General features: G+C 43.4%; 1 protein-coding gene across 1 annotated transcript in view; it reads right to left on the bottom strand.

The window, feature by feature from the left end:
- ELP2 (elongator acetyltransferase complex subunit 2) overlaps window positions 1–26,468 on the bottom strand; it is a 131,273-nt gene that overhangs the window by 44,843 nt on the left and 59,962 nt on the right. Inside the window, 6 exon segments of the mRNA XM_030204932.1 lie at window positions 5,252–5,440; window positions 12,641–12,790; window positions 16,261–16,392; window positions 20,901–20,917; window positions 20,920–20,979; window positions 20,982–20,999. Coding sequence (XP_030060792.1) covers window positions 5,252–5,440; window positions 12,641–12,790; window positions 16,261–16,392; window positions 20,901–20,917; window positions 20,920–20,979; window positions 20,982–20,999 — 566 coding nt within the window.

The raw sequence follows: 26,468 nt of genomic DNA, 5'->3' as shown, positions 1-26,468 counted from the left end.
TTGGAGCACCATGCCGTTCCGGCGAGCCCAGGTCCACATGCTGACGGCTTCCTGACACAGGGGGCGAGATCCGGTGCCCCCCTGCTTGTTTACATAATACATGGCAACCTGGTTGTCTGTCTGAATTTGGATAATTTGGTGGGACAGCCGATCTCTGAAAGCCTTCAGAGCGTTCCAGATCGCTCGTAACTCCAGAAGATTGATCTGTAGATCGCGTTCTTGAAGGGACCAGCTTCCTTGGGTGTGAAGCCCATCGACATGAGCTCCCCATCCCAGGAGAGACGCATCCGTGGTCAGCACTTTTTGTGGCTGAGGAATTTGGAAGGGACGTCCCAGAGTCAAATTGGTCCAAATCGTCCACCAATACAGGGATTCGAGAAAACTCGTGGACAGGTGGATCACGTCCTCTAGTCCCCCAGCGGCCTGATACCACTGGGAGGCTAGGGTCCATTGAGCAGATCTCATGTGAAGGCGGGCCATGGGAGTCACATGAACTGTGGAGGCCATGTGGCCCAGCAATCTCAACATCTGCCGAGCTGTGATCTGCTGGGACGCCCGCACCCGGGAGACGAGGGACAACAAGTTGTTGGCTCTCGTCTCTGGGAGATAGGCGCGAGCCGTCCGAGAATCCAGCAGGGCTCCTATGAATTCGAGGTTCTGCACTGGAAGAAGATGGGACTTTGGGTAATTTATCACAAACCCCAGTAGCTCCAGAAGGCGAATAGTCATCTGCATGGACTGCAGGGCTCCTGCCTCGGATGTGTTCTTCACCAGCCAATCGTCGAGATATGGGAACACGTGCACTCCCAGCCTGCGAAGTGCCGCTGCTACCACAGCTAGGCACTTTGTGAACACCCTGGGCGCAGAGGCGAGCCCAAAGGGTAGCACACAGTACTGGAAGTGGCGGGTGCCCAACTGAAATCGCAGATACTGTCTGTGAGCTGGCAGTATCGGGATGTGTGTATAGGCATCCTTCAAGTCCAGAGAGCATAGCCAATCGTTTTGCTGAATCATGGGGAGAAGGGTGCCCAGGGAAAGCATCCTGAACTTTTCTTTTACGAGATATTTGTTCAGGGCCCTTAGGTCTAGGATGGGACGCATCCCCCCTGTTTTCTTTTCCACAAGGAAGTACCTGGAATAGAATCCCAGCCGTTCTTGCCCGGATGGAACGGGCTCGACCGCATTGGCGCTGAGAAGGGCGGAGAGTTCCTCTGCAAGTACCCTCTTGTGCTGGAAGCTGTAAGACTGAGCTCCCGGTGGACAATTTGGAGGGTTTGATGCCAAATTGAGGGTGTATCCTTGCCGGACTATTTGCAGAACCCACTGATCGGAGGTTATGAGAGGCCACCTTTGGTGAAAAGCTTTCAACCTCCCTCCGACTGGCAGGTCGCCCGGCACGGACACTTGGATGTCGGCTATGCTCTGCTGGAGCCAGTCAAAAGCTCGCCCCTTGCTTTTGCTGGGGAGCCGCGGGGCCTTGCTGAGTCGCACGCTGCTGACGAGAGCGAGCGCGCTGGGGCTTAGCCTGGGCCGCAGGCTGTCGGGAAGGAGGATTGTACCTACGCCTGCCAGAAGAGTAGGGAACAGTCTTCCTTCCCCCGAAAAATCGTCTACCTGTAGAGGTAGAAGCTGAAGGCTGCCGGCGGGCGAATTTGTCGAATGCGGTGTCCCGCTGGTGGAGAGACTCTACCACCTGTTCGACTTTTTCGCCAAAAATGTTGTCCGCACGGCAAGGCGAGTCCGCAATCCGCTGCTGGATTCTATTCTCCAGGTCGGCGGCGCGCAGCCATGAGAGCCTGCGCATCACCACACCTTGAGCAGCGGCCCTGGACGCAACATCAAAAGTGTCATAAACTCCTCTGGCCAGGAATTTTCTGCACGCCTTCAGCTGCCTGACCACCTCCTGAAAAGGCTTGGCTTGCTCAGGGGGAAGAGCATCAACCAAGCCCGCCAACTGCCGCACATTGTTCCGCATGTGCATGCTCGTGTAGAGCTGGTAAGACTGGATCTTGGACACGAGCATAGAGGAATGGTAGGCCTTCCTCCCAAAGGAGTCTAAGGTTCTAGCGTCCTTGCCCGGGGGCGCCGAAGCATGTTCCCTAGAACTCTTAGCCTTCTTTAGGGCCAAATCCACAACTCCAGAGTCGTGAGGCAACTGAGTGCGCATCAGCTCTGGGTCCCCATGGATCCGGTACTGGGACTCGATCTTCTTGGGAATGTGGGGATTACTTAATGGCTTGGTCCAGTTCGCAAGCAATGTCTTTTTCAGGACATGGTGCAAGGGAACAGTGGACGCTTCCTTAGGTGGAGAAGGATAGTCCAGGAGCTCAAACATTTCAGCCCTGGGCTCGTCCTCCACAACCACCGGGAAGGGGATGGCCGTAGACATCTCCCGGACAAAGGAAGCAAAAGACAGACTCTCGGGAGGAGAAAGCTGTCTTTCAGGAGAGGGAGTGGGATCAGAAGGAAGACCTTCAGACTCCTCGTCAGAGAAATATCGAGGATCTTCCTCTTCCTCCCACGAGGCCTCACCCTCGGTGTCAGACACAAGTTCACGAACCTGTGTCTGCAACCTCGCCCTGCTCGACTCAGTGGAGCCACGTCCACGATGGGGGCGTCGAGAGGCAGACTCCCTCGCCCGCATCGGCGAAGCTCCCTCCGCCGACGTAGTCGGGGAGCCTTCCTGGGAGGTGGCCGCGGTCGGTACCGCACGCGGTACCGACGTCGGGGACCTCAACCTGGGCGATGGGCCAGCCGGCGCCACGCTCGACGGTACCGGAGGCGCAAGCACCGCCGGTACCGGAGGGGTAGGGCGCAACAGCTCTCCCAGAATCTCTGGGAGAACGGCCCGGAGGCTCTCGTTTAGAGCGGCTGTAGAGAAAGGCTGTGAGGTCGATGCAGGCGTCGACGTCAGTACCTGTTCCGGGCGTGGAGGCTGTACCGGGCTGTCCAGAGCGGAGCGCATCGACACCTCCTGAACAGAGGGTGAGCGGTCCTCTCGGTGCCGATGCCTGCTGGGTGCCGAATCCCTCGGCGACCCAGAGCTCTCGGTGCCGACATGGGGAGGAGACCGGTGTCGATGCTTCTTCGATTTCTTCCGAAGCATGTCACCGGAGCTCCCCGGCACCGACGAGGAGGACGTCGAATCCATCCGTCGCTTCCTCGGGGCCGAGACTGAAGAAGGTCGATCTCGGGGGGGCTGTACCGCAGGAGCCCTCAGGGTAGGAGGAGACCCACCCGAGGGCTCACCGCCACCAGCAGGGGAATGGACAGCCCTCACCTGCACTCCACCCGATGCACCACCGTCCGACGACATCAGCAGACGAGGTCCTGGTACCACCGACGTCGATGCAGCTATCCGATGTCTCGGCGCCGATGCAGAGGCCCGATGCCTCGATGCACTCGATGCAGGGGCGGCCGAGGGAAGATGGTCTGGACGCTGACGACGTCGGTGCACTCGAAGATCCCGGTGCCGATGCCGACGAAGAGCCCGAGAACAACACGTTCCACTGGGCTAGTCTCGCTACCTGAGTCCGCCTTTGAAGAAGGGAACACAGACTACAGTTCTGAGGGCGGTGCTCGGCCCCCAGACACTGAAGACACGACGAGTGTCGATCAGTGAGCGAGATAACCCGGGCGCACTGGGTGCACTTCTTGAAGCCGCTGGAAGGCTTCGATGTCATGGGCGGAAAAATCACGCCGGCGAAATCAAAAGCCGAAATGGCGAAAATTGAAGCACCAAAAATTTAGAGGGAGAAAAAATCTCGACCGAGGCCGAAAAGAGGCCTACCCCGACGACGAAAGAAAACTTACCGGGGCAAAAAGCTGGAAGTACGGGGAGGATTGACACGAAACCCGGTCGAAGGGTTTCCGGAGCACTTCCCGACTAACAAAGCTTTCCCGAAGGAAAAAAACACGCTCAAACAGAATTTGGACGCGCGAGGTCGACTTTCCGGGGCTCGACACGGCGAAAACACGACCGTACCGAGTGCGGACAAAAGAAGACTGGCCGGCTCGAGCCGGTTTCGGGCGGGAAGACGGCCGCGCATGCGCGGTGCGCGCGGGCGCGCGAGGGCTAGCAAAGGACTTTGCTAGTGAAGATTCCGATTGGAGGGGCTGCCGTGGACGTCACCCATCAGTGAGAACAAGCAGCCTGCTTGTCCTCGGAGAAATATAACTACATTATACACTGGTATTTTTACAGGGGAACTTCTTTGTTGGAGCTTTTTTCCCCTGATATTCCATCTCTGTGTACTGTGGGGATATAGTGATGAATCTCTGTAGGCCAGATTCTTCATTGCACCTTCCTGTCCATGGGAGGTTAGAGACAGCCATGAATAATGTCCATCTGTAACCAGAAGCTGTGCAAGATGATTAGCCTGCTGGCATCATAACTAAAGGTGTCTATCGTTTCTTATTTCCTGGGTGAATGTGTGAGTTCATAGTCTATGCACAACTGTCATCCGAAAAAAAAACAAAAGAACACGCAAGGTACAATCTAGATAAAGTGGTGTACATTCAGGTACAGTATGTATTTTTCTGTTCCTGGAGGGCTCATAATTACAAAATAAAAATTAAAGTGGGATCGGAACCTGGGTCCTTAGTGCTACGCAGACTTCTACGGTCTGTGCCCTGACAATGGCAGATACAAATCAAGGTAAGGTATACACAAAAAGTAGCACAGATGAGTTTATCTTGTTGTGCAGACTGGATGGACCGTGCAGGTCTTTTTCTGCCGTCATCTACTATGTTACAAAATAAAAGTTAACGTGAGATCGGAACCTGGGTCCTTTGGTTTAAAGCACCCCCCCACCCCCGCACTATCCACTAGACTGCCCCTCCGCTGTGCATGGATGTCTGTGTGGCCATTTTGTTAAGAATACTGCCAGGCAGATGTCCTTGTCCTGCTTTTTGCCATTCATGAGTTGGCCTTCCAGTTTGTAAACTATGTTCATGCTGGATGTCCTTAGCACACAGACGTCCATTTCACGTATTTCCTGTTGGAAACAAATGTAAGATGGACGTCCATTTTCGATGTTATGAGCTGTTCTCTATTCTGACTTGGATGTCCTTTCAAAAATGCCCCTCCATGTATCTTTAGAAAACAGACTAAAAATAGGCACATGCTTGACCTCCAAACCTAGGTGACCTATTATAAAATGACCCTCCTTTTTGTAGTTCTCCATTTATGTCACTTGTTTGTTGTAGTTAAGAATATCATAGATTAAGAAGTAAACATTGACATACTCACACTAGAAAGAAGATTCTCTATGGAGATACCAGCAATGTTGCTGAAGTTTTCAACAAAGTTTCGAGGGGCAGCAAAGACTCGAAGCACTTTTTCATCTGCCCCAGAAACGAACTGAAAGCGCCCGGTCATCGCCAAACACTGCATATCATAACCATGTATCTGAGGTCGTGCAATTTCATGCCATGTCACCTGGTAACAAGAGTTAAAGAAAGCTTACTAAGGAAAAGTAAATTAAAAAAAAAGTCAAGACAATGTTCTTGACAGCTTTGAAATAAATTTATATATATAGATAATGAATTTTACAGGATATAGTATGCCAATACTTGGCTTTTAAAGAATATCATCTTCCCACTTGACCTCAGCTAACATAAGACAACCTCTAGCAAGGTAAGAAACCCAAGATACTTTGTAGTCCTGCTAATTATTAAAGTTAGGTATTTTGGACTTGTGTTGATATTAGTTGCTGGTTCTCCATAAAGTGGACTTGAAAGCTATTATTTTTCTTTGCTTATTGATAAGTATTTTTTTTCTTCATAAGGATATTTCTGGTTACATTCTTATTATATGTTGCAACAATTTTTATTGGTAATTCAACAGCATTAACGTACAATAAACTTAAACTGCCAAAATAGCTAACATCACTGTCTAATGAAAATTGAATTAGTACATGTCAATAATGCTATTTACCAATTTTGTAACCCTTTCCTCCCCATCCTACCCCCATTCCTTCTCCACACCCCCCCCCCCATTTATTAGGCAAGTGCCAGTGTGTGTATTGCTGAATATTATTATTACAATAAAGCTTACATAATCAAATCAACTTGAGCAAGAGATCTCTTTGTTAACAATAAGCTCTCTGAACCTTGATCCAATACCATTATCCCTCTCTAGAGCAATCCTCCTCCTCCTCTTCTCAGATCACTCCTCCTCACCCCGTCCTTATGACCTTGCTAAGAAATCCCCTACCTCCTGTAACCTCTATCCCATCCTCTAGTCTATCGTCCCTCCCCAGTCCTCCCCTCCTTCTACTACCCATATTGTTATTGCATTGTGAGTCCCGAAACCCAATGACACTAAGTGGCTCTGCAAACAAGGCCTACCATTCCTATATATTGTTAATAAGACGACTGCGGCCCTGTGGACTCAGTACTTCTAGATAAGGGTTCCAAATCTTCAAAAATAATTGTCTGCGTTTATGGGAGCCTCTAGCCTCTTTAGCCTCCCAGCCAGCCAGCATATGCACCTGGTTTTGCCAATGCCAAACAAACGGAGAGTCTGAGGAAGTCCAATATTGCAAAATTACTTTCTTGGCTACCAGGCTAAGCTTACGGCATAAAATAATATTGTCTCTAGCAAGGGGCCTAAACGCACCTGGTTTATCTAATAGCACTGTTCCACTGTCCCTCGAACATTACGGGCCAGTATGTGTGATAAGAAATCCTTGACCCGTCCCCCAAAATGTTTTACTTTAGGACACCACCAGACAGCATGAGAGTATGTTTGTCTCTGTTGGTTACATTTAGGGCATCCTGACTCCCCCCCCCCCAAATCCAACATGTGTGCCAGGTGTACTTTAGTCCAGTAAGCACGAATTATTACCCGATAGCCACATTCTCTAAGCCTCGCCTCTGTAGTGAGCGAGAAGATTCTCCTCAATGTAGCAGCGACATCCCAGTCCCCTAGTGGCACCCCTAGATCCTCCTCCCATCTAGCTTTCAACCACGAGAAATCTTTATCAGGAATCTCTTTGATCAGGGCCTGACGAAGACCCAAAACAGACAGGCCTCTAATTTCAACCTCTTGAAAAAACTTTCGGATTTTATCCCCCAAGTGCATCCCATCTAAGAATGTAACATAATGCTTGAGTTGCTCGTATGCAAATCGATTAATCCAATGTTCCTTCCCCTTCCAACACCTGTTCCAGGAGTGAAATACCCCGTCTTTCCCACTCCACAAATATCGGATTGTCCATGCTTGGGTGAAAAGACACATTTCCTCTGATAGTAAATTGATCCAACACTAAGGGGTTAGCTCCCAGCCTCCCGGGCATACCTCGCCACATTTCCTGCAATGGTCTTAACAACAAGCTCCTTTTCAAATGATGTGGGTTTTGGGATGTAGACAATTGTAGCAATGAGAAAAATTGATGTGGTGCATAATAAAGATCTTCTAGTTCTGTTGGTGTGTAAATCTGTGTCCAGCCAAACCAGTCTCCCTGATGTCGCAACAAGCATGCTTGATTGTATTGCTGCAGATTGGGGAGACCCATACCCCCCTCCTCCTCCAGTCATCTATCATGACTGACAAACGCATCTTCGGTTTCTTCTTTGCCCAACAGAAGCCATTAAATAGCCAATACAGGCCTCTCAAATCCTTCTTTGTAATCCTGAGTGGGATTGATTGTAGCACACACAACCATCGTGGAAACTGGACCATCTTCAGCAGATTTATCCGGCCCAACAAAAGATAAAGGAAGGTCCTTCCACTCCTCTAATCACCGCTTGGTATTTTCCATGAGAAACCTAACATTAAGCCGGTCCCGTTTCGATTGTCTTCATCAGGGAACCCAGCGACATAGAGGTCTCAACAACATTGCTCCTAAAATAAACAGAACATTTTTTTTATTGTTGACTATGATCGCGTCACACACTAAAACTGCAAACTTTGCCAAAAACACATCGTTTTTTTTCTTTGCCAAAAGTTTGGCAAAGTTTGCAGTTTTAGTGTGTGATGCGATCATCGTCAACAATAAAAAAAATGTTCTGTTTATTTTAGGAGCAATGTTGTTGAGACTTCTATGTTGCTGGGTTCCCTGATGAAGACAATCGAAACGGGACCGTAGGAATCAGCGTATTATTGGAGGACAACATGGCAAGTTAAGTGTAGTCGAGTGATTCACGTTTTTTTGAAAATATGGATTGTTTTGAAGTGAAAGCAAAAAAAGCTTTATAAGTGGATTCAGGGAATAGTATTCACATTGAAACATTGAAAACATTAAAAATATATATATATTGGTTTTGAGGGTTTTTTAGTCTGTGATGACTTTTTCTACGTGCAATCAAACAAACAAGATTTATTGCCGTAGTAATTGAGACTTTTCCCTCGTACATGTATAAGTGCTGCTAAGTTGGGAAGTGAGACAATCTATTGTTATTAGCAGTGGAAATCTGGTGTTGAAAATAAGATTGAGGTAGACCACCTGAAAAATGATGCTGAATGATTGATTCAGTTACGATGGAATAATTCAGTTACGAAGATCTTACGATTTATCTCCACCTGCTGGTAGATGGACACAACCCACCAGTCTATGGATTGATCAGCATGATGATATGGAAGGTAAAATTATGTATCATACCTGATAATTTTCTTTCCATTAATCATAGCTGATCAATCCATAGCCCCTCCCAGATATCTGTACTGTTTATATTCTGGTTGAATTTTAGGTTCAAGTTTAGTCTTCAGTTACTTCAGGAGGCCTTCGTGTTCAAGTTTTTTCTCTTGGATTCTTCAAGAGTTGAGACGAGTTTGTGTTACAGTGAGCTGCTGCATTCCTCTCCCCTCCGTTTTACGGGGCTGGATTGAGACTTAAATTCTGCCGGCACTCCCTCCCGCTTCGTGCGGCTGTAGGGCAGCTTTGTACCCCTCCCGCTTCGGCGGTGTTAGGGTCAGTCAGCTCCTCCCGCGGTTGCGGTTGCAGGATAAGCCAGATCCCCCCGCATCGGCGGGGTGGTGTCCCTCCCCCGCTCCGCGGGGATGAGCTGGACGGATTCCCCTCCCCCACTTGTGTGGGGATGAGCTGGGTTAATTCCCCTCCCCCGTTTCGGCGGTGGTGAGCTGGGCAGAGTGTCCCTTTGTGGGTGTAATTCTCTAAGTGCTGAGTCTTGCGGATGGAGCTTTGATATCGACATACTGAGGAGTTTCCGGCAGCACATGACCACATATAGGGAGGCAAAGTTTGCTCTCTATCTCCACCTGCTGGTAGATGGACACAACTTGTATTGGTCCTCTAAAAAGGAAAACTAAACTATCCAGACCAAGGAGCTACATATGATCATAAATTAGTACAGCAGAAACAGGAGTGCCATTGTTTAGAAAGGATATGGCGAAAATCAAATCAGGAAGATGTTAAATTACTATGGAAAGTACAGATGACACAATGTAAATTTAATGTGAATACTGCAGAATGAACCTATTATGCTGACGTTATTCTCCTTTATTCTCAAAAACACTCTTTAGAATATTTAATAGTATTATTTAAATGCCAAACCCTGGTGGTAATGTTTTTATAAGTCAACCGAATGCTCAGTCTCTGGCTGATTTTTTTTTCTCGAAGGTTGGCAAGATAAGAACTGAATTGGAGAGTCGTAAGTATCTCAGAAAGCAAGTTCACTACCTTCAGATGCAGACATACACATCCCTGTAGACAGATTTTGGATATATTTTGACACTGTTTCTTGTAATGAAATCACATCACTGCTTTATAAATTCACTCATTCTCGTTGTGCTCTGGATTATTGTCCATTATACTTGATGAAATCTATTTCTCCTCAAATTTGTACCAGTGAACTTCTTCACTCTAGCCTAAACATTCAAAGGAAAACTATTCATTGTCTATGACACTATCTCCATCAGAGACATAAAAACATATATACACAGACTTACACATGTATGCACTCTCACTCTTCAGACACACAGATGCATGAACTCGCTTTACCACTACAAACTCATGCATATGCATGGACTCTCTCTTCATACACACTTCCTCTAAATATAAAGAAAGATAATGAATGCATTTATGGAGACACACAAACACATCACCCCTTGCTCCTCAGATACATACATGCATGCACTTTCATGCTCAGACACACATGCATACACACTGTCACTTTTCAGACAAACACAAGCACACATTTGGTTTTCAAATCCCATATGCATGCACTGTCACTCTTAGACACACGAAATCACTTTTCAGCCAGACATAGGCATGCATCTACACGCAAACACGCACACTCTCTCTCGCCTGGTGTTGTTTCATTTGCTCATTCAGTGCCCCCCCCTCCACCCCTTTTAGCCTGGTTTTTGAACATACGAGATTGACTGTATATCCTCCGGTAGCATAGCAGTTGAGAAAAAGGTTAGCTTTGCTTGGTATCCTAAAGCTACCAAGGCTTATAAATAAATTTGAACAAAGAGGATACCCACATTATACATTGCAGAAAGCCTATACCAGAGCAAAATATAATCATTGCGACACTCTGCTCCACCCGATGACTAAAGATTCAGAAGAACAGAAGTTGCAAACATGCATACTAAAATACACCCATGGCATATCCAAAGTCACCAGAATTATGAAACGCCATTGGCGAATAATCCAAATGCATCCAGCATTCCAACAGAATCATTTGAGGATAGCATACACTAGAGGCAAAATTTTCAGAGAAATGCTACAAAGTCACCCTACCCATGCAATACAGCCGGACAATAGAGGCCATGAATCATGTGGAGCGTGCAAATATTGCCTTCAAATGTTGAACATCAATACTTTTAACTAATCCTATAGATAATAAAATTTAACCACTTAAAAATTCCACGAACTGCTCAAGTACCCATGTGGTGTACGTACTGGTATGTAAATGTAAGCTACTTTATGTAGGCAAAACAACAAGAGCATTAAAACAACGCCTCAGCGAACACAAACACATCACGTACAAAAGATTAGAAGCTCCATTAGTAGCACACAGTATATCACTGCACAACACAAATTCAAATATTACCAATGCTTCGTAATTGATCAGGTACAACAGTTCCCATGTGGAGGGGATAGAGATCGGATATTGATCCAAACAGAGCAAACATGGATATATAAACTGCAATCAAGTACACCAAAAGGTTTAAATAACAAAATTGAATGGAAAATCTTTTTATGAAAAATATCCAGCTATAAATGCTTAATTTCTAATGATGCAGGGCATCCCCTATCAAATATCGCAATTTGCTCCTTCTTGTCAATTAGAGTAATTACCAATTATTCAATTCTCAGTATTGATAGGATGAGAGCAGAGGCGTATTTTTTAAAAAACAGCCGCCATCTTAGACTCCTTCCCTGTCACAATTGAATTCATGTCGTCAAGAGGCGGCAAAAGGTGAGCTCCCACAAGCAGTCAAAAGTATGCGGGTTAAACCCATGATGCTATCATAAGTTCTCTCATAACCATGAAATTCTCTCCCTGTTGTTTAGGGCATCTCCTAAGGGGCTTGCGGTTCGTTTCCTGACGAAGCAATTGAGAAATGGAGGCTTTCTGTAGAGCGAACCACAGAGTAAAAGACATTAATAGAGATAAGTGCCCGTTTACCATTTATGTTCTAATTGCACATTGCGATAGAAAGGGATTACACCACTGGCGGTTTTTCAGACTAATGAGGAAGCTCGCTCAGCAGTTAAAGTGTTATAATACACAAGTAAAGCCGAACAACTGAAGTCTTTTCCTCCAAAGAACACAAGAAAAAACAGAGGACTTAATACTTGTAGTATCAATTTCTATGCAAAAAATGTACTCGAATATGGGACAGCACGCCAATCACTATGAAAAGTGACATTTGTGCTTACCTTTCTTTGATTTCTGCTGGACTAGTCCAGATTGATGGGTTTTGCCACCCAACCAGCAAATGCAGACAGAAAACCTGAGCTTTTCCATTGATATTAAGGTATGGTGCAACCTGGAACTTGCCAGTTTGTCAATGTCCAAAGTTTTTACACAAAATGAAAAATGACAAACTGAAATCCCCAAAGAGAGAACCTTCTGCTAAGGTCACTAAATATTGGGTGGGATCTAGACTGGTCTAGCAGGAATCAGAGAAAGGAAATTAACAGATAAAAACAAATCTCACTTACCTTTTCATCTTGATAAACCAGTCCAAATTGATAAGATGTACCAAAACGTCTCACTTCTGGGTGGGAAAAAGACCAAGGTTCACTCCAGAACCACCATATCAAAGGCACAATCTTCCCTAGCTTTACATTGGTCTACCCCCTTCTTTTTGTTTGCTTTGACCCTAGTCCAATGGCAGGTACCGAGTATAAAGAGGTGAAATTGGCAACTGGAAAATGAAGAAGGGCAAACACACAGTACACAAGTAAACCGAGTACGGGAGAATGGAGATGATAGGATCATTCCACTATAATGTAGGTCCAGCAGTGGCTGGTATAAAATAGAGAAATAAAGGTATGTGTATGTAAAGTTAAATAGTAGAAGACATCACCAATATAAATATTAAGATATCCACTTTAAATGGATCTTTTCATTATATTACCCTGGTATCTCAGACCTTATATTCAGACTATTCTTACTACATGTTTTGGCAAATTTGTAGATCTTCACAAAGATTTACCTTTGATTGGTCTTTTCTTTTCCATGGAGCAAAAACCCTAGTTGTTTGATCGGAACTCACAGTGATTATAAACTCTCCATCTGGATCCCATCTGAGGCCCTGCACACTGTTAAAATGTCCAGAAATCACTACTTCAGGAGTCCATTGCCCCTACAAAGAAAAACAAACCAAATTATACACATAAAAATTGCATCTGTATAATCAACATGCATAACATTCAGCAATTTTATCTTAAATATTCATTGTGCATACTAAACAGAACAAGATAAACAGAGATTGGCTAGTGGAAATATCATATTAGGGCTGCAAACAAAAGTTAATCTGGTTTTGCTACTTTTTTCCTTAAGAAATCTGGTATTTTTGGATAGAATACAAGTAATGAAACAAATCATTCCTTAAACCACCCAAGTACACCAAAAAACACCTCTCACACGACCTTACCTAACACCTTTCCATCTAAATCCTCTTATACCTCAGCTTATGATCGACTGTATTTAAATCATGTAACAACTTTATCATACCAATACTCTGTAAGCCACATTGAGCCTGCAAAAAGGTGGGAAAATGTGGGGTAGAAATGCAATAAAAAATAAATAATATCAAAATAAAATCATAACCCATTAAATGCTAAATCCCAAAATGGGTTTTATCTCCCAGAAAAATCGCAAATATACATATAAATCTTTTATTCATGATCAACAAAAGCAAAGTTCCTTACACAGCAGGAGTGCTTAGATAGCACAGTATCAGTCCACAGAAGTGGGCAATTTCATCTGACAGACCAGGTTGAAGAAAAGCAAAGTTATTCACCTGTAGCAGGTGTTCTCTGAAGACAGCAGGCCAAGTATTCTCACGTGTGGGTGACATCATCCGGCAGAGCCCAGTGTGGACGCTGACTAGCAAGATCAAGAACTCTCTAGCAGTGGTACCTTCCCGCCCAACGAACACACTTGGGTCCCTCAATCATTGTAATAAAGCTAAATCCAACAGGAGGTGGGAAGGAATGTAAGAATACTTGACCTACTGTCCTCAGAGAACACCTGCTACAGGTAAGTAATTCTGTTTTCTACGAGGACAAGCAGGCCATCGTATTTTCAAATGTGGGAATCCCTATCAGGTTCACCTAAAACAGCAATGCTAGGACAATAGGTTCTTGAAACATCAAGGCCTGTTATTCAATCAACCTAAAACAATACCCTTCGGATTTGATGGCTTTTCTATAGGAGTGTTATGATCCTCCCATACACCCCTGCCCCACTCCCACCCACCCCCATCACAATGGCCAGAATGAGGGTGAACTACCTTGACCTTGGATAGCTTGCCAGGTTGCTTCACTGCTTGTCAGGAACCTAACACCAGCTCCGAGCTAGCATAAGGTTCATGGCACTCTTCTTTGAGCAGCACTCACATTTGCTTCTGAGCAGTGGGAGGCCAGAATGATTGCACAAAGAAAACTGAGGAGCTGAGAAAACCGTTGGAGGTGGAAAGGGCTTGTGGAGTAATCTTGAAATAGTCAAATAGTCAACATTTTAACCAGTCTCAGCCAGAGACCACTGTAATTCATTTAAAGTAATCTTAGGTCTCACACTGACCTTCCTTGGCAGTTTTTTTTAAACCAAAGATTACTTGCTTTGGAAGAATACCCTTGTCAAGGCATCATCTTGGTGATGCTAAACTGTTTCCCTTTTACAATGGGATATTGAAATTTTCTTAGGACTTTCTCCTGTCTGTATCTCTGGATAACTTTATCCCAAAGTTTTCAAAAATGCTGGGTTTGGCAAGTTTAGCCTTTGCTTCAAATTCACATAATATAGTCAATATTCAGCTTATGGCAGTTAGTCCCATTACGTGTAGAATTAGCCCCAGATAGTCAATGTTGCGTCATGTTCAGGCACGAGCACTGAATATCTGAGACTAATTAAGGTTGTACTGGAGCTTATGCGGGTCCTAGCCAAATTCTGACAGGTCCAGAGGCCACGGTCCCCTTCCGATCCTCCCTCCCACACCTGGAACTGCAGCATACCCCCTTCCTGCAGAGGTAACCGGGAATCAGTCTGAATATTGATGGTGCCCAGTTACCATTCACATAGTAGCAGAATTCAGACTGCCCCCTTTTTCCAATTCTCCCTCCCACCAATCAGAACAGCATACCCCCCCCCCACCTTCTGATTCCCTCCTCCCATCTCCTGGAACTACAGTAACCCCCCCCCAACTCCGAAGATCGATCATGGCAGGCCCGTTTCATGAAGCTGCCACTAGAGGTCATAGCAGCCATTTTGAAAAGGCAACTGTATTGGGGAAGGAGTAGTGGGACTTGTGCCTGCCTGTTTGCCCCTCAAGACCAGGGGTTCTCAACCCAGTCTTCGGGGCACACCTAGTCAGTCAGGTTTTCAGGATACCAACAATGAATATACATGAGATAGATTTACATAAAATGGAGGTGGTGCATGCAAATTTATCTCATGCACATTCATTATGGGTATCCTGAAAACCTGATTGGCTAGGTGTGTCCTGAGGACTAGGTTGAGAACCCCTGCTCTAGACCAACAGGGATCATCAAGGTGGCTTGGGAAGTGAGTGGGTAGGTGGGCTGGGACCTTCTATGATCTTTTGTTGGTGAGGTGGGGATTGGAAGGGGGGTATGCTGATGGGTGGGAGGAGGATCAGAAGGGGGGGCAGTCTGAGCTCCTCTGCCACTACCCAGACATTAATTGGGCACCAACCAATATTCAGACTGAAGCCCAGTTACCTTGGCTAAAGTTAGGACAGGCTTTTTCCTGTACTAAATTTAGCCACATACTTAACCAGTTAGCGGTTTGATTACTGGTCACAAACCGGTTAAATAGCTGCTCGTCCCTGGCTCCAACCAGCTCCGCCCATGGATCACCCCAGCACAAACCAGGCAGTGCAGGGGCAGTATGTGGTGATATTCAGTGGCACTTTATAGTTAAGTGCCACTGAATATCAGCACTTAGATGGACATAGGCAATTTAACCAGGCAGAAGCCTCTCCTGCCTGATTAAATTGTTTTGAAAAATTGGGCAGAATACTTTTATTAAAATCTGATTAACTGCCCTTCGAGCAATCACACCAAAGCAGAGTACAAAGTAAATACTAAAAAACAAATTACTTAAAATATAAAGGAAAGGTAGTATTTCACAATACACAAAAAATAAACCAGAGAAACAGAAAAAGCAGTAAAATGAAGAATTAGCTCAACTACTGTGACTGTAAGTTATAGTTAACTTATTATGGGCCTTGTCAAGATAATTTTTGGAAACAGAGTTATTCTGTAGAATCTAGGCAAAGGGTGTGAGCCTAATCAATCAAGACTTCTAATTTTCTTAAATACTTTTTATCTTAAATGTTTCTATAATTGTTCTCTCACATTGAAATGTACAGTATATTGTGTAAATCAATGAAACACCTACTTAAATCCTTTTTGAACTATATTTTTTATACCTCAGAATGTAATAAACAAGGGCATAAAAAAAAAAAACTTAGGCACTTTAACTGCTTAAGGTTTTATTTATTTGATACTATAAGACATTTCTTTAATAAAGTTTCACTGGGCTGCATAAGCACAAATGAAGCAATACAAAAAATGTCAAGACCCTTACATCTTTCAATGGATTCTGGCTCCAGAGGTGCAGTGCTCCGTGGAAAGCGTGGGCAAGAATCATAGATCCACCAGGCCCAAACTGACAGCCAAAAAACCCTAGTGTATTTCCTCCTACTTCTCCAACACGAACCTGGGAGAAAAAGAAAAAAAAATGTTAAAAATCTGATCTTCACTAGGCCCCCACAAATTGCTTTGTTACGATTATCTATAATTTGGTACTCCTGAGACTAACTTGCAGGTTCAATGCTGTATCTAAAATTCTAAACCTTGACAACTGAGGCACTTTCTTTTTTCTATTATCGGTCGAGGACGCCCATGTGTTACACGCCCCAGTCCCACCTTCGCTATGCTTCTGACACGCCCCCGTGAACTTTGGTTGTCCCCGCAACAGAAAGCTGTTGAGGACGCCCAAAGTTGGCTTTCGATTATGGTGATTTGGGCGACCCTGGGAGAAGGACCCCATCTCCCGATTTGTGTCGAAAGATGGGCACCCTTCTCTTTCGAAAATAAGCCTGAGAGTCTCCTTTTTGAAAGTTACATGCTAACATATTGAATTTCCTGTTTATACTTACTCCAAAGCTAATATCAAATCTGATCATATTATGATCACTGTTATCAAGCAGCCCCAGCACCATTACCTCCCACACCAGATCATGCGCTCCAATAAGCACTAGGTCTAGAATTTTTCCTTCTCTTGTTGGCTCCTGTACCAGCTACTCCATAAAGCAGTCCTTGATTTTCTCAAGGAATTTTACCTCCCTAGCATGCCCCGATGTTACATTTACCCAGTCAATATCGGGGTAATTGAAATCATCCATTGTTATTGTGTTGCCCAGTTTGTTAGCCTCCCTAATTTCTGATAAAATTTCTACATCCGTCTGTTCATCCTGGCCAGGCGGACGGTAGTACACTCCTACCACTATCCTTTTCCCCTTTACATATGGAACTTCAATCCATAGGGGTTCCAAGATGTGTTTTGTTTCCTGCAGAATTTCAATCCATTTAAGGCCTTCCTTAACATACAATGGTACCCCTCCACCAATTTGATCCACCCTATCACTACGATATAATTTGTCCCACTGGTTCCACCATGTCTCAGAGATGCCTATTACCCAGCTCCTAAATATCAGACCATATAGAGTCCAACAAAATTTCTGGAGGACGCTGTAAAGAGAATTTAATAACCTCATGATGACTCCACTAGCCAAGACCTTATCCACCCAAGGCCTTAGCCCATTTATCTACGCTGATGATGTTACATTATACATCCCCTACAAACATGATCTGGCAGAAATCACCAACGAAATCAAGCTAAGATTAAATATCATGAACTCATGGGCAAATGCATTCCAACTAAAACTAAATACAGAAAAAACACACTGTCTCATCATCTCATCCCAATACAATACATACAAACCCACAAACATTAACAGCCCAGGATACACCCTCCCTATCTCAGACAGCCTGAAAATTCTTGGAGTAACAATCGACCGTAACCTATCACTAGAGACCCTAAGCGAAATCCACCATAAAGAAAATGTTTTTCTCAATGTGGAAACTCAAATGCGTGAAACCATTCTTCCTGAGGGAAATATTTCGTAACCTGATACAGTCAATGGTATTAAGCCACGCAGATAACTGTAATGGAATCTCTGCGGGATGCAAGGATCAAATCATAAAGAAACTTCAGATAGCCCAAAACACAGCAGCCAGGCTTATATTTGGAAAAACGCGTTTTGACAGCGCCAAACCACTCCGAGAAAAATTGCATTGTCTACCAATCAAAGAACGTATCACTTTCAAAATCTGCACAATTGTTCATAAAATTATTTATGGCGAGGCACCGGGATACATGACAGACCTCAACGACCTGCCAACCAGAAACACCACAAAATCTGCATGATCATACCTAAATCTCCACTACCAAAGCAGCAAAGGACTCAAATACATGTCCACCTATGCATCCAGCTTTTCCTACCTAAGTGCACAACTATGGAACGCATTGCCAAAAGCAGTAAAAACTACGCTCGACCACCTAAATTTTCAGAAAGCACTAAAGACAGACCTGTTCAGAAGAGCATACCCCACCGACCCAACATAAAAATACCTGGACACTTGCGACACAAAGCAAAGACCGTAACGGACATTACCTGACTCTTCTTCCCCTTTTCCCTCTCTAAGTTCCCACCAATTGTACCTACCATACATGTACCTCATTCTACCACAATATCACTTTGTATTCATTCATATCATGTATTTGTTCAGACCGGAATCGGCTAACGCCATTAACAGTGATATGTAAGCCACACTGAGCCTGCAAAAAGGTGGGAAAATGTGGGATACAAATGTAACAAAATAATAAAAAAAATAAAATAAAATATATTTTCTGGCACACATAAACATGAAATTACTACACAGGCCACGCGGTATCCAGGCAGTAAGTCCGAATAGGCGCGCGTTGGGCACGTGTAGGCACCTATGCAACTTAGTACAAGTGCCCCTTTGCTATTTCTAAAAATCTTTTGAGAGAAGCCTTTGTTTTCATATCTATTCAACAGATCACAAAAAACAAACCTGAGAGATTGCAGCATGTTGGAAGAGTCATTCATGCACAGGCCTTATATTAGTTTCATCTCGATGCCGTCAGATGACATAGTAACATACTAGATGATGGCAGATAAAGACCTGTACGGTCCCATCCAGTCTGCCCAACAAGATAAACTCATGTGTGCTACTTTATATGTATATCTGACCTTAATTTATCCTTGCCATTTTCGGGGCATAGACCGTAGACATTTGGCCAGTACTTGCCCTGCCTCCCAACCACCGGTGCTGCAACCCAATCTCCGCTAAGCTTCTGAGAATCCATTCCTTCTGAACAGGATTCCTTTATGTTTATCCCACGCCCATTTTTGAATTCCGTTACCGCTTTCGTCTCCACCACCTCCTGCGGAAGGGCATTCCAAGTATCCACCACTCTCTCTGTGAAAACATACTTCCTGACATTTTTCTTGAGTCTGCCCCCCCTTCAACCTCATTTCATGTCCTCTAGTTCTACCGTCTTCCCATCTCCAGAAAAGATTTGTTTGCGGATTAATACCTTTCAAATATTTGGTGTGGCTGACCATCTTGCTCGTCAAAAGAGACTGTGAAAAACGCACAAGGGCAATAAGATGCTTTTTCTTTTAAGGCACTCTGTATGAAGATCAGTATTTTCTTTCCTTCTCACAGTACAGGTGCCTATTACTTTTTCAGGATTTTCACTTAAGGTAACAGCAAGATTTTTTTTTTTTGGCTATAGGAAGACAAACTATGTACTGTTTCTACCTGAATGTTCAATAGCTAAGGCAGAAACGTCTCCAGATTTCATTCCATCACCTTCTACTCCTCTGAAATTGAGAAAATTCTCAAATTATTTTTGATTCCTATTATTTACATCTGCAGAATCTTTTTTTTTTCCAGTCCAGCAATGGTTTTGATTTTCTCCTATAGCAGGAAATTATTTTCATCTACTCTCTTTTGAAATGAAGAGAATTGTGCTAGAAGAGAATCCACATCTGCTCCAATTCATTGCACTGTGACCTCTTTAGAGTCTGCAGCTCCTTCATGGGGTCATGGTAAGCAAGATTTCAGTTTCCTTTCTCACAACAATTCTCTGTGCCATAGGAGGCCATGTTTGGACCTTCTGACTCCAAGTGAATCCACTAATATGTTGCTCAATTTAGAAAAGGCTCCAAGGATAAGAACGTAGAAAGGACAGCAATTTACCGATTTACTGGTTTAGGGCCTTCCCCATAGAGCAGATCTTTCACATATTCATCTGGCAGCAACTGCTCTGACACCTCCCAGGCACATTCTTGAAAGTGTCCATTTCCTATTTTGGTACTCATAAGCTACAATTTCAGTAAACTATCATCAGCCAGTTTACCAGGGAAAAATCAGTATATTCAAAATACAGAAAACTTGTCTTTTAAATGATAAACTGAATTTTTGTTGGGAAAAAAAAAGTGTGTGCAGATCTATAGAGCAAGGAACGTCATCCAGCTAGAGAAAGCTTGTCTGTAAGCTTCCCTTCTTCAGCTTATGAGAACTTCAGAAGCAGCAATTTCTTAGATCCAGAAGCTGAAAGTCTGCAGAGATCTGTTTTTTTATTATCCTCTCCTCAAGTGCTCCATTCTTGCATCTCTTAGCTATCTAGTCTGCATTTTCATGGATGTTCTTCTAACTTCAGCCAGGATGGAAAACCCCTACAGACTTCTTGAAGTATTGAAATGAACGCCTGACTGAGCATGTTACTCCTCTTTCAAAAACTCAGGTCATTATTTTGGTTACATGCTGAGTTCCAGACCGCCATTCCACATATTATATTTGCACTAGAGCTCATTTACTCCAACCTTAAGAACTGCATGCAATTAACAACACAGTCTGAGGACTGGTTAAATATATGCTGTGTGCCTGAGCAGTTTTAAAGGACAAGCTTTCATGCTCTAAAAACTGCAGTGATCTGAAGACAGGTAGACAATTTTCTGCTCTACTTTAACATATTATCTTAAAGCATTCAGTAGCTAAAACAAAGAAAAAAATTAATTTAGTTAATATACCTTCCCCTTATGTAAGTAAATTAAAGTTAGAAATTACCTGTTCCAGCCAAACACAGACTCTTCATCTGGAGCCCACAAGATCATAGTTTTGTCCATGGATGCAGACAGTAAACTCATGGCTGTTGAATTCTGCCATCTGCAGGGCAAAATACAACATTATTTCTGTAATAACATGATCTGATACAATTTACTTCGCACAAAATCTTCTATGCTACAAAGTGTATTTACTGTTAGATCTGGAAAACCTCACTCAAGAAGAACAAAGAACAAGCACACTATCACTAGAAGACACCTGGAAGAAAGTTTTGTAGACCAGCGATTCCCAAAACCTATCCTCAGGTACACCAGCAGGTCAGATTTTTAGGGAATATGTATGATGTATGCCTGCGTGTATGTGACTATACATATATTTTATCTATTTATATCATTAGTGCTGTTGATAAATCACAAATTTTAACTGCAAGTAAAAGCTGTTAACACTGACTGCCACAACCTGAAGGACATCCAACTCCCTCCTGAAACCCCTCCAAGAATATTCACTCCCCACCCCCTCTTTCAGGCACCCTTAAGGTAGGCCTAGAGGATCTAAGGGAAAGGGGAGAGTCTTTAGGAGAGAAAGGTATAGGCTTTCGAAATGCCTAGATACTCTTGTTGAAGGGCTTCAGGAGGGGCAAATTCTTAGATTGGGGGGGGGGGTCATCAGCAGACAGGCGGATGCTCTTGAGAGAAGAATGCTTGGAGGGGGTTTCTGCAAAACTATTCCCCCCCCCCCCCCCCCCCCCCCCCCCCCCCCCGATATTCAGCCTGCTACCCAGTTGGCTAGCCAGGTAGAATATCATCATCATTCAGTAACTGCCTGGATAGTCCATGGTGGTCAGTGGAACAATTCAGGCAGGGGGTAAAAATTAACAGATCAAAAATTTTAATTAGGACAAAATTGCAATTACATTTTTGATTGAACAGCTACAAACTCCCATGCAGATTGAAATAACTTGAATGTTGGGAGTCCAAGATATTTGATCATATTAAGGGAATACATTTGATTTGCTGCCCTCCTGTGGTACAACCAAAGCACATATTATATACAAGACATTGATAAACACAGTTGGAATTAAAAAAAAAAAAAAGCTTCAAAGGGTTTGTTTGAAACAGTCTCCTTAGAATCCAAACTATATAGAGAGGAAAGGTCCCACTTAACTTTCTTTCTGAGAAGTTCTGAGAGAAGAGGACATTTCTGTGGGTAAGTGACATTATTTTATTCTATGCTTGGTAAAGATTGGGTTTAAAAGAGGAATTTTAGGATATTGATAAACACAGAATTAAAAAACAAAAGTGCAAACTTTATTAGCAAGTCTCCATACCCTTTTCCCCATAGTTTTAAAACCTGAATTTTATGCCACAGCATTAACAGATAGTCTCTAGAAGGCACAGTAGGGCCTAGTTCAGTCCTCATTCCCACCCACCCCTAGCTCAACTCTTCATTTATAGTCAATTATTCTAATTAGGACAGCAACAGTTTTCATTAGAGTTTAATTACATTTAATTAGTTTCTGAGAAGCAAACACTAAATAAATTACAAATACACCAATTTTAAGGCTCATTTTATGTTCATCTGATATCCCTAGTACCTTAAGAAGTTTTAATTAAACAACTCTATAGTACTAAGATGTAGACAGTAGTCCAGCAGCGAGACAAGCGCCCAAGAGGGAAGGGTTAGGATGGCTGTTGTAGCTGGTGATTCGATTATTAGGTATGTAGATAGCTGGGTGGCTGGTGGAAGTGAGGATCGCCTGGTCACTTGCCTGCCTGGTGCGAAGGTGGAGGGAGGAGACTCTTCCGGGAAGGATGAGGTCCACCTTAACCAGGGTAGGACCAGGCTGCTTGCATAGGCATTTAAAAAGGAGATAGAGCAGCTTTTAAGCTAGAACCTGGGGGAAGGTTGACAGCCGTTCAAAAACACATGGTTTGGAACAAGGTACCCATCAAAGATATCACCAAAACAGAGAAGGTAGGTGTCAGGATTGCGGGAGGTCAAAATTATTGCTGGACATACTTATACATAATATTAAACCAGCTTCTGACCTCTGATAAACTCTCCCCCCTCCCCCTTCAGGAACCACTGAGGATGGCACCAAATGGTGGTCAGAGGCCTGGTAGCCCTTTGGTTTCTCAATTACTCTTGATTAACATACGTTTTGTTCCATCTGGGAGCAGGGCTTCAGAGCAACCAAAGCCAGACAGTGAGGCTCCATGACTAGTAACTTCAAACAGGACAACCTGTGAAAGTTGTCACCTTTCCTGACTTCAGAAAGTATCTAGAGTTCTGTAAAGGAAATAACTGGGAAAGAGAGAAGTTTTTGATCTCTCTCTGCTCCTGTTCCCTCTCAGTTCTTATTAGGTATAAAGCAGAGCTCATGAGGGCACTAGGGCTCTCTCTGTCTTTCTCTGTGCAGCAGAGCACAGAGTTCTGCTTGGGGTCTATTGCTTCCCCCCTTTCTCTGTCCAGGGCACTGCTCTCTGTCCGGGGGCATCTCTGCCCTCTCTCCCTGCAAGCAGAGCACACCGGGCTCTGCAAGCACTACTTCTTTCTCTCTCTTCCTTAAACACACACAGATACAGGCCTATACCAGTTACCTGTACTAAATACATATCTGCAAATATAATATACTTTATACATCCAAATCCGTGTGGATTGCGTATTCTTTGGGAACCCACTGCCTCTGTGAACTGGACCCCGGGACCGACCCTAGACAACGATAGCTGACAGTAGGGTATCCCAATAGTGAGAATACAAAAGAGACCATAGCAGATCAGGTATCCTAAATAAAATCAGACAATGAGCAAGATGTAAATAGGAGCAACAAACAGTTGAAATGTCTATATGCGGAATGTCAGAAGCCTAAGAAATAAGATGGGAGAGTTAAAATATATTGCACTAAATGAAAAATTAGATATAATAGGCATCTCTGAGGACCTGGTGGAAGGAGGATAACCAGTGGGACACTGTCATACCGGGGTACAAATCATATTTTAGTGATAGGGTGGATCGAATTGGTGGAGGGTAGCTTTGTATGTTAAGGACGGCCTTGAATCAATAGATTGAAAATTCTGCAGGAAACAAAACACATCTGGAATCCCTATGGATTGAAATTTCAAATGTAAAGGGGAAAAAAGATAGTGATAGGAGTGTACTACCATCCACTGGCCAGGATGAACAGACGGATGTAGAAATGTTATCGGAAATTAGGGAGGCTAACAAACTGGCAACACAATAATAATGGCGTGATTTTAATTTCCCCAAAATTGACTGGTAATTGCAAGGGTAAAAGGCAACATTTTACTCACACCATTACCGAAAGATACCAAGAAGAAAACAATGATATCACCAACTATTGCCTGTGGCATCCATTCATTGACAAACAAATTGATGGAAAGCATCGTAGCCAAACAACTCACGGAGTATATCGACAAATTCTCAATACTTCATGTACAGAGATGTGGTAGCTGTGTTAGTTCACTTCTAAAAGCAGTCAACAGAAATAGAATAAATAAAACATAGAAAGAAATAAGATATCTTTTTTATTGGACTAACTTAATATATTTTTTGATTAGCTTTCGAAGGTAGCCCTTCTTCGTCACATCAGAAATAAGCAAATTTTGATAAGTAACAGAATATATAAGTTGAAACATTAAAGTATTTCCAGTGACAGTCTGAAAGGATGAAGGAGGGGTGGGCTAGGTGAGATACAAAGAGGGCTGAGAGACAGGGAGATATGCATGGTGATCAGAGGGAGACAAAGCAGTGAAATTTCATGGTACATAATGGGCTAGAAAACCCAGATCTTTGTTAAGTCCTGTCTGGTGGGTTGTCAAAATATTTATCATTTTGACTTCAAGGTCTTGCGTTCCTGTATTGTTTTAAGTTTCTCTTAAGTATTCTCACCATAAAATCATTAGTACAGTGTTCTGGTTTTGTAAAGTGCTGTTCCACAGAGGTAACACCCTGGTTGGCACTGGCATTTTTCATATGATGTCTAAGTAAATTAAATCTCTTCTTCAGCATCTGGCTTGTTTCTCCAATATAGCACTCTTCGTCACATTTTTTTACACTGGATGACATATACTACATTGGAAGATGAGCAAGTGAAGGATTCCTTTATGTTGAATATTTTTCCTTTGTGAATGACTGTGGGGTCTTGTAAGTCTAACAAGCTGCCCCAATTATGTAGGGGTATATATTCAGGAGGACAACTGCTAATATATATATCCTGAGGTACTTAGCTGACAGAAAACTACTACATAGCAATTATTCTGGACTCGTGTCTAGGGGAAGCGTACCCCTCTGGCCCAATGGCTAGCAAGCTGTGCTGGAAAAAGGAACAATGCCACAGATGGAATATATATTATTTATTAGGTAAAGAAATATATATATATATATATATATATAGTTCTGAAGCAAAATGCAAAATAACTTGCTATAAAAATAGATTATCACCAAAATATAGATAATGATATATGATTATCCTAATGAACTAACTAAATGAGTGATTACACAACCAATCACAATACTGATATCCTAATGATTATTATGGGAACTTACACCACCCGTCTTATGCAAAATACACAGTTAGCAGCTAAATTCACAGACCATAAGTCATGACATAAAACCCATCTGTCTCAGACAAAAGCCAAGGACTAATTATCCCCATGACCATAGGTAGTATATCCTGTTATCTGTGGCAGACTTCCAATGGTAAAGAAGTGGATTCCTCCTCTGAGACTCAAGCTGAAGCCTCAGTGAGTCTCTCAGTCAAGCAATAAAGTCCGAGATCTGTATTGTGGATGCAGATGACTGATGAATAACTTTTGCTGAGCTGACGCTGAAAAGACTACAGGGGGATGTCCTTGAGACAGCTCGCTTCTGGGCGAAACGTGCATGTCGGGCAGTAGAACCTCTGGGTCCGACAAAGCTAAAAAAATAAGATAAGTTCAAATATAATTTAAATTATGGGTTTGAATGAACAAGAGAATAGTATTTATAAATGAACCAGTGAAGATGTTGATGTTTGTATATATCGCTAAACATTGAAATTGTTGGCGATTAACATCACTGAGGTTCTTGGGGAATCTGTATGATCTGATTTAAGAACTGAAGGCTTTAAGCTATGATCTGATATATAAAGACTTTTTATTAAAACAACAACTGAATGTAGACTGGATATCAAGAATTTATATTTGTTTAGTCTTTAGATAAGGCCATATATTTCAAGTGTACAGCGCTGCGTACATCTATTAGCACTTTAGAAATGAAAAGTAGTAGTAATTGTAGCTAAGCTAACCTTGTGAGTTTGTTACAAGGTATGCAGTTCACCAGTGTTTTGGAAATCAGTCTCTTGCTCTCTCAGAGCCTTCTATCCTCTGGCCAGTCTTCTGGTCCTCTCCCTTCTTCTCCCACTGGCATCCAAGGGTCAGATGATCCCTGTGAACCAATCACAGCAGGTGTAATAATGTCCAGCCAGCTTCATGATCATGAAGAGAGCCTTTGTTTTAGCAATGACACTTATCAATGGCATGCAAACCTCCCTGTTGGATCCCATACTCCTGG

The sequence above is a fragment of the Microcaecilia unicolor genome, chromosome 1 (genome assembly GCF_901765095.1).
Source record: "Microcaecilia unicolor chromosome 1, aMicUni1.1, whole genome shotgun sequence".
Lineage (NCBI taxonomy): Eukaryota > Metazoa > Chordata > Amphibia > Gymnophiona > Siphonopidae > Microcaecilia > Microcaecilia unicolor.
This window is presented reverse-complemented; position numbering and strand designations above follow the sequence as displayed.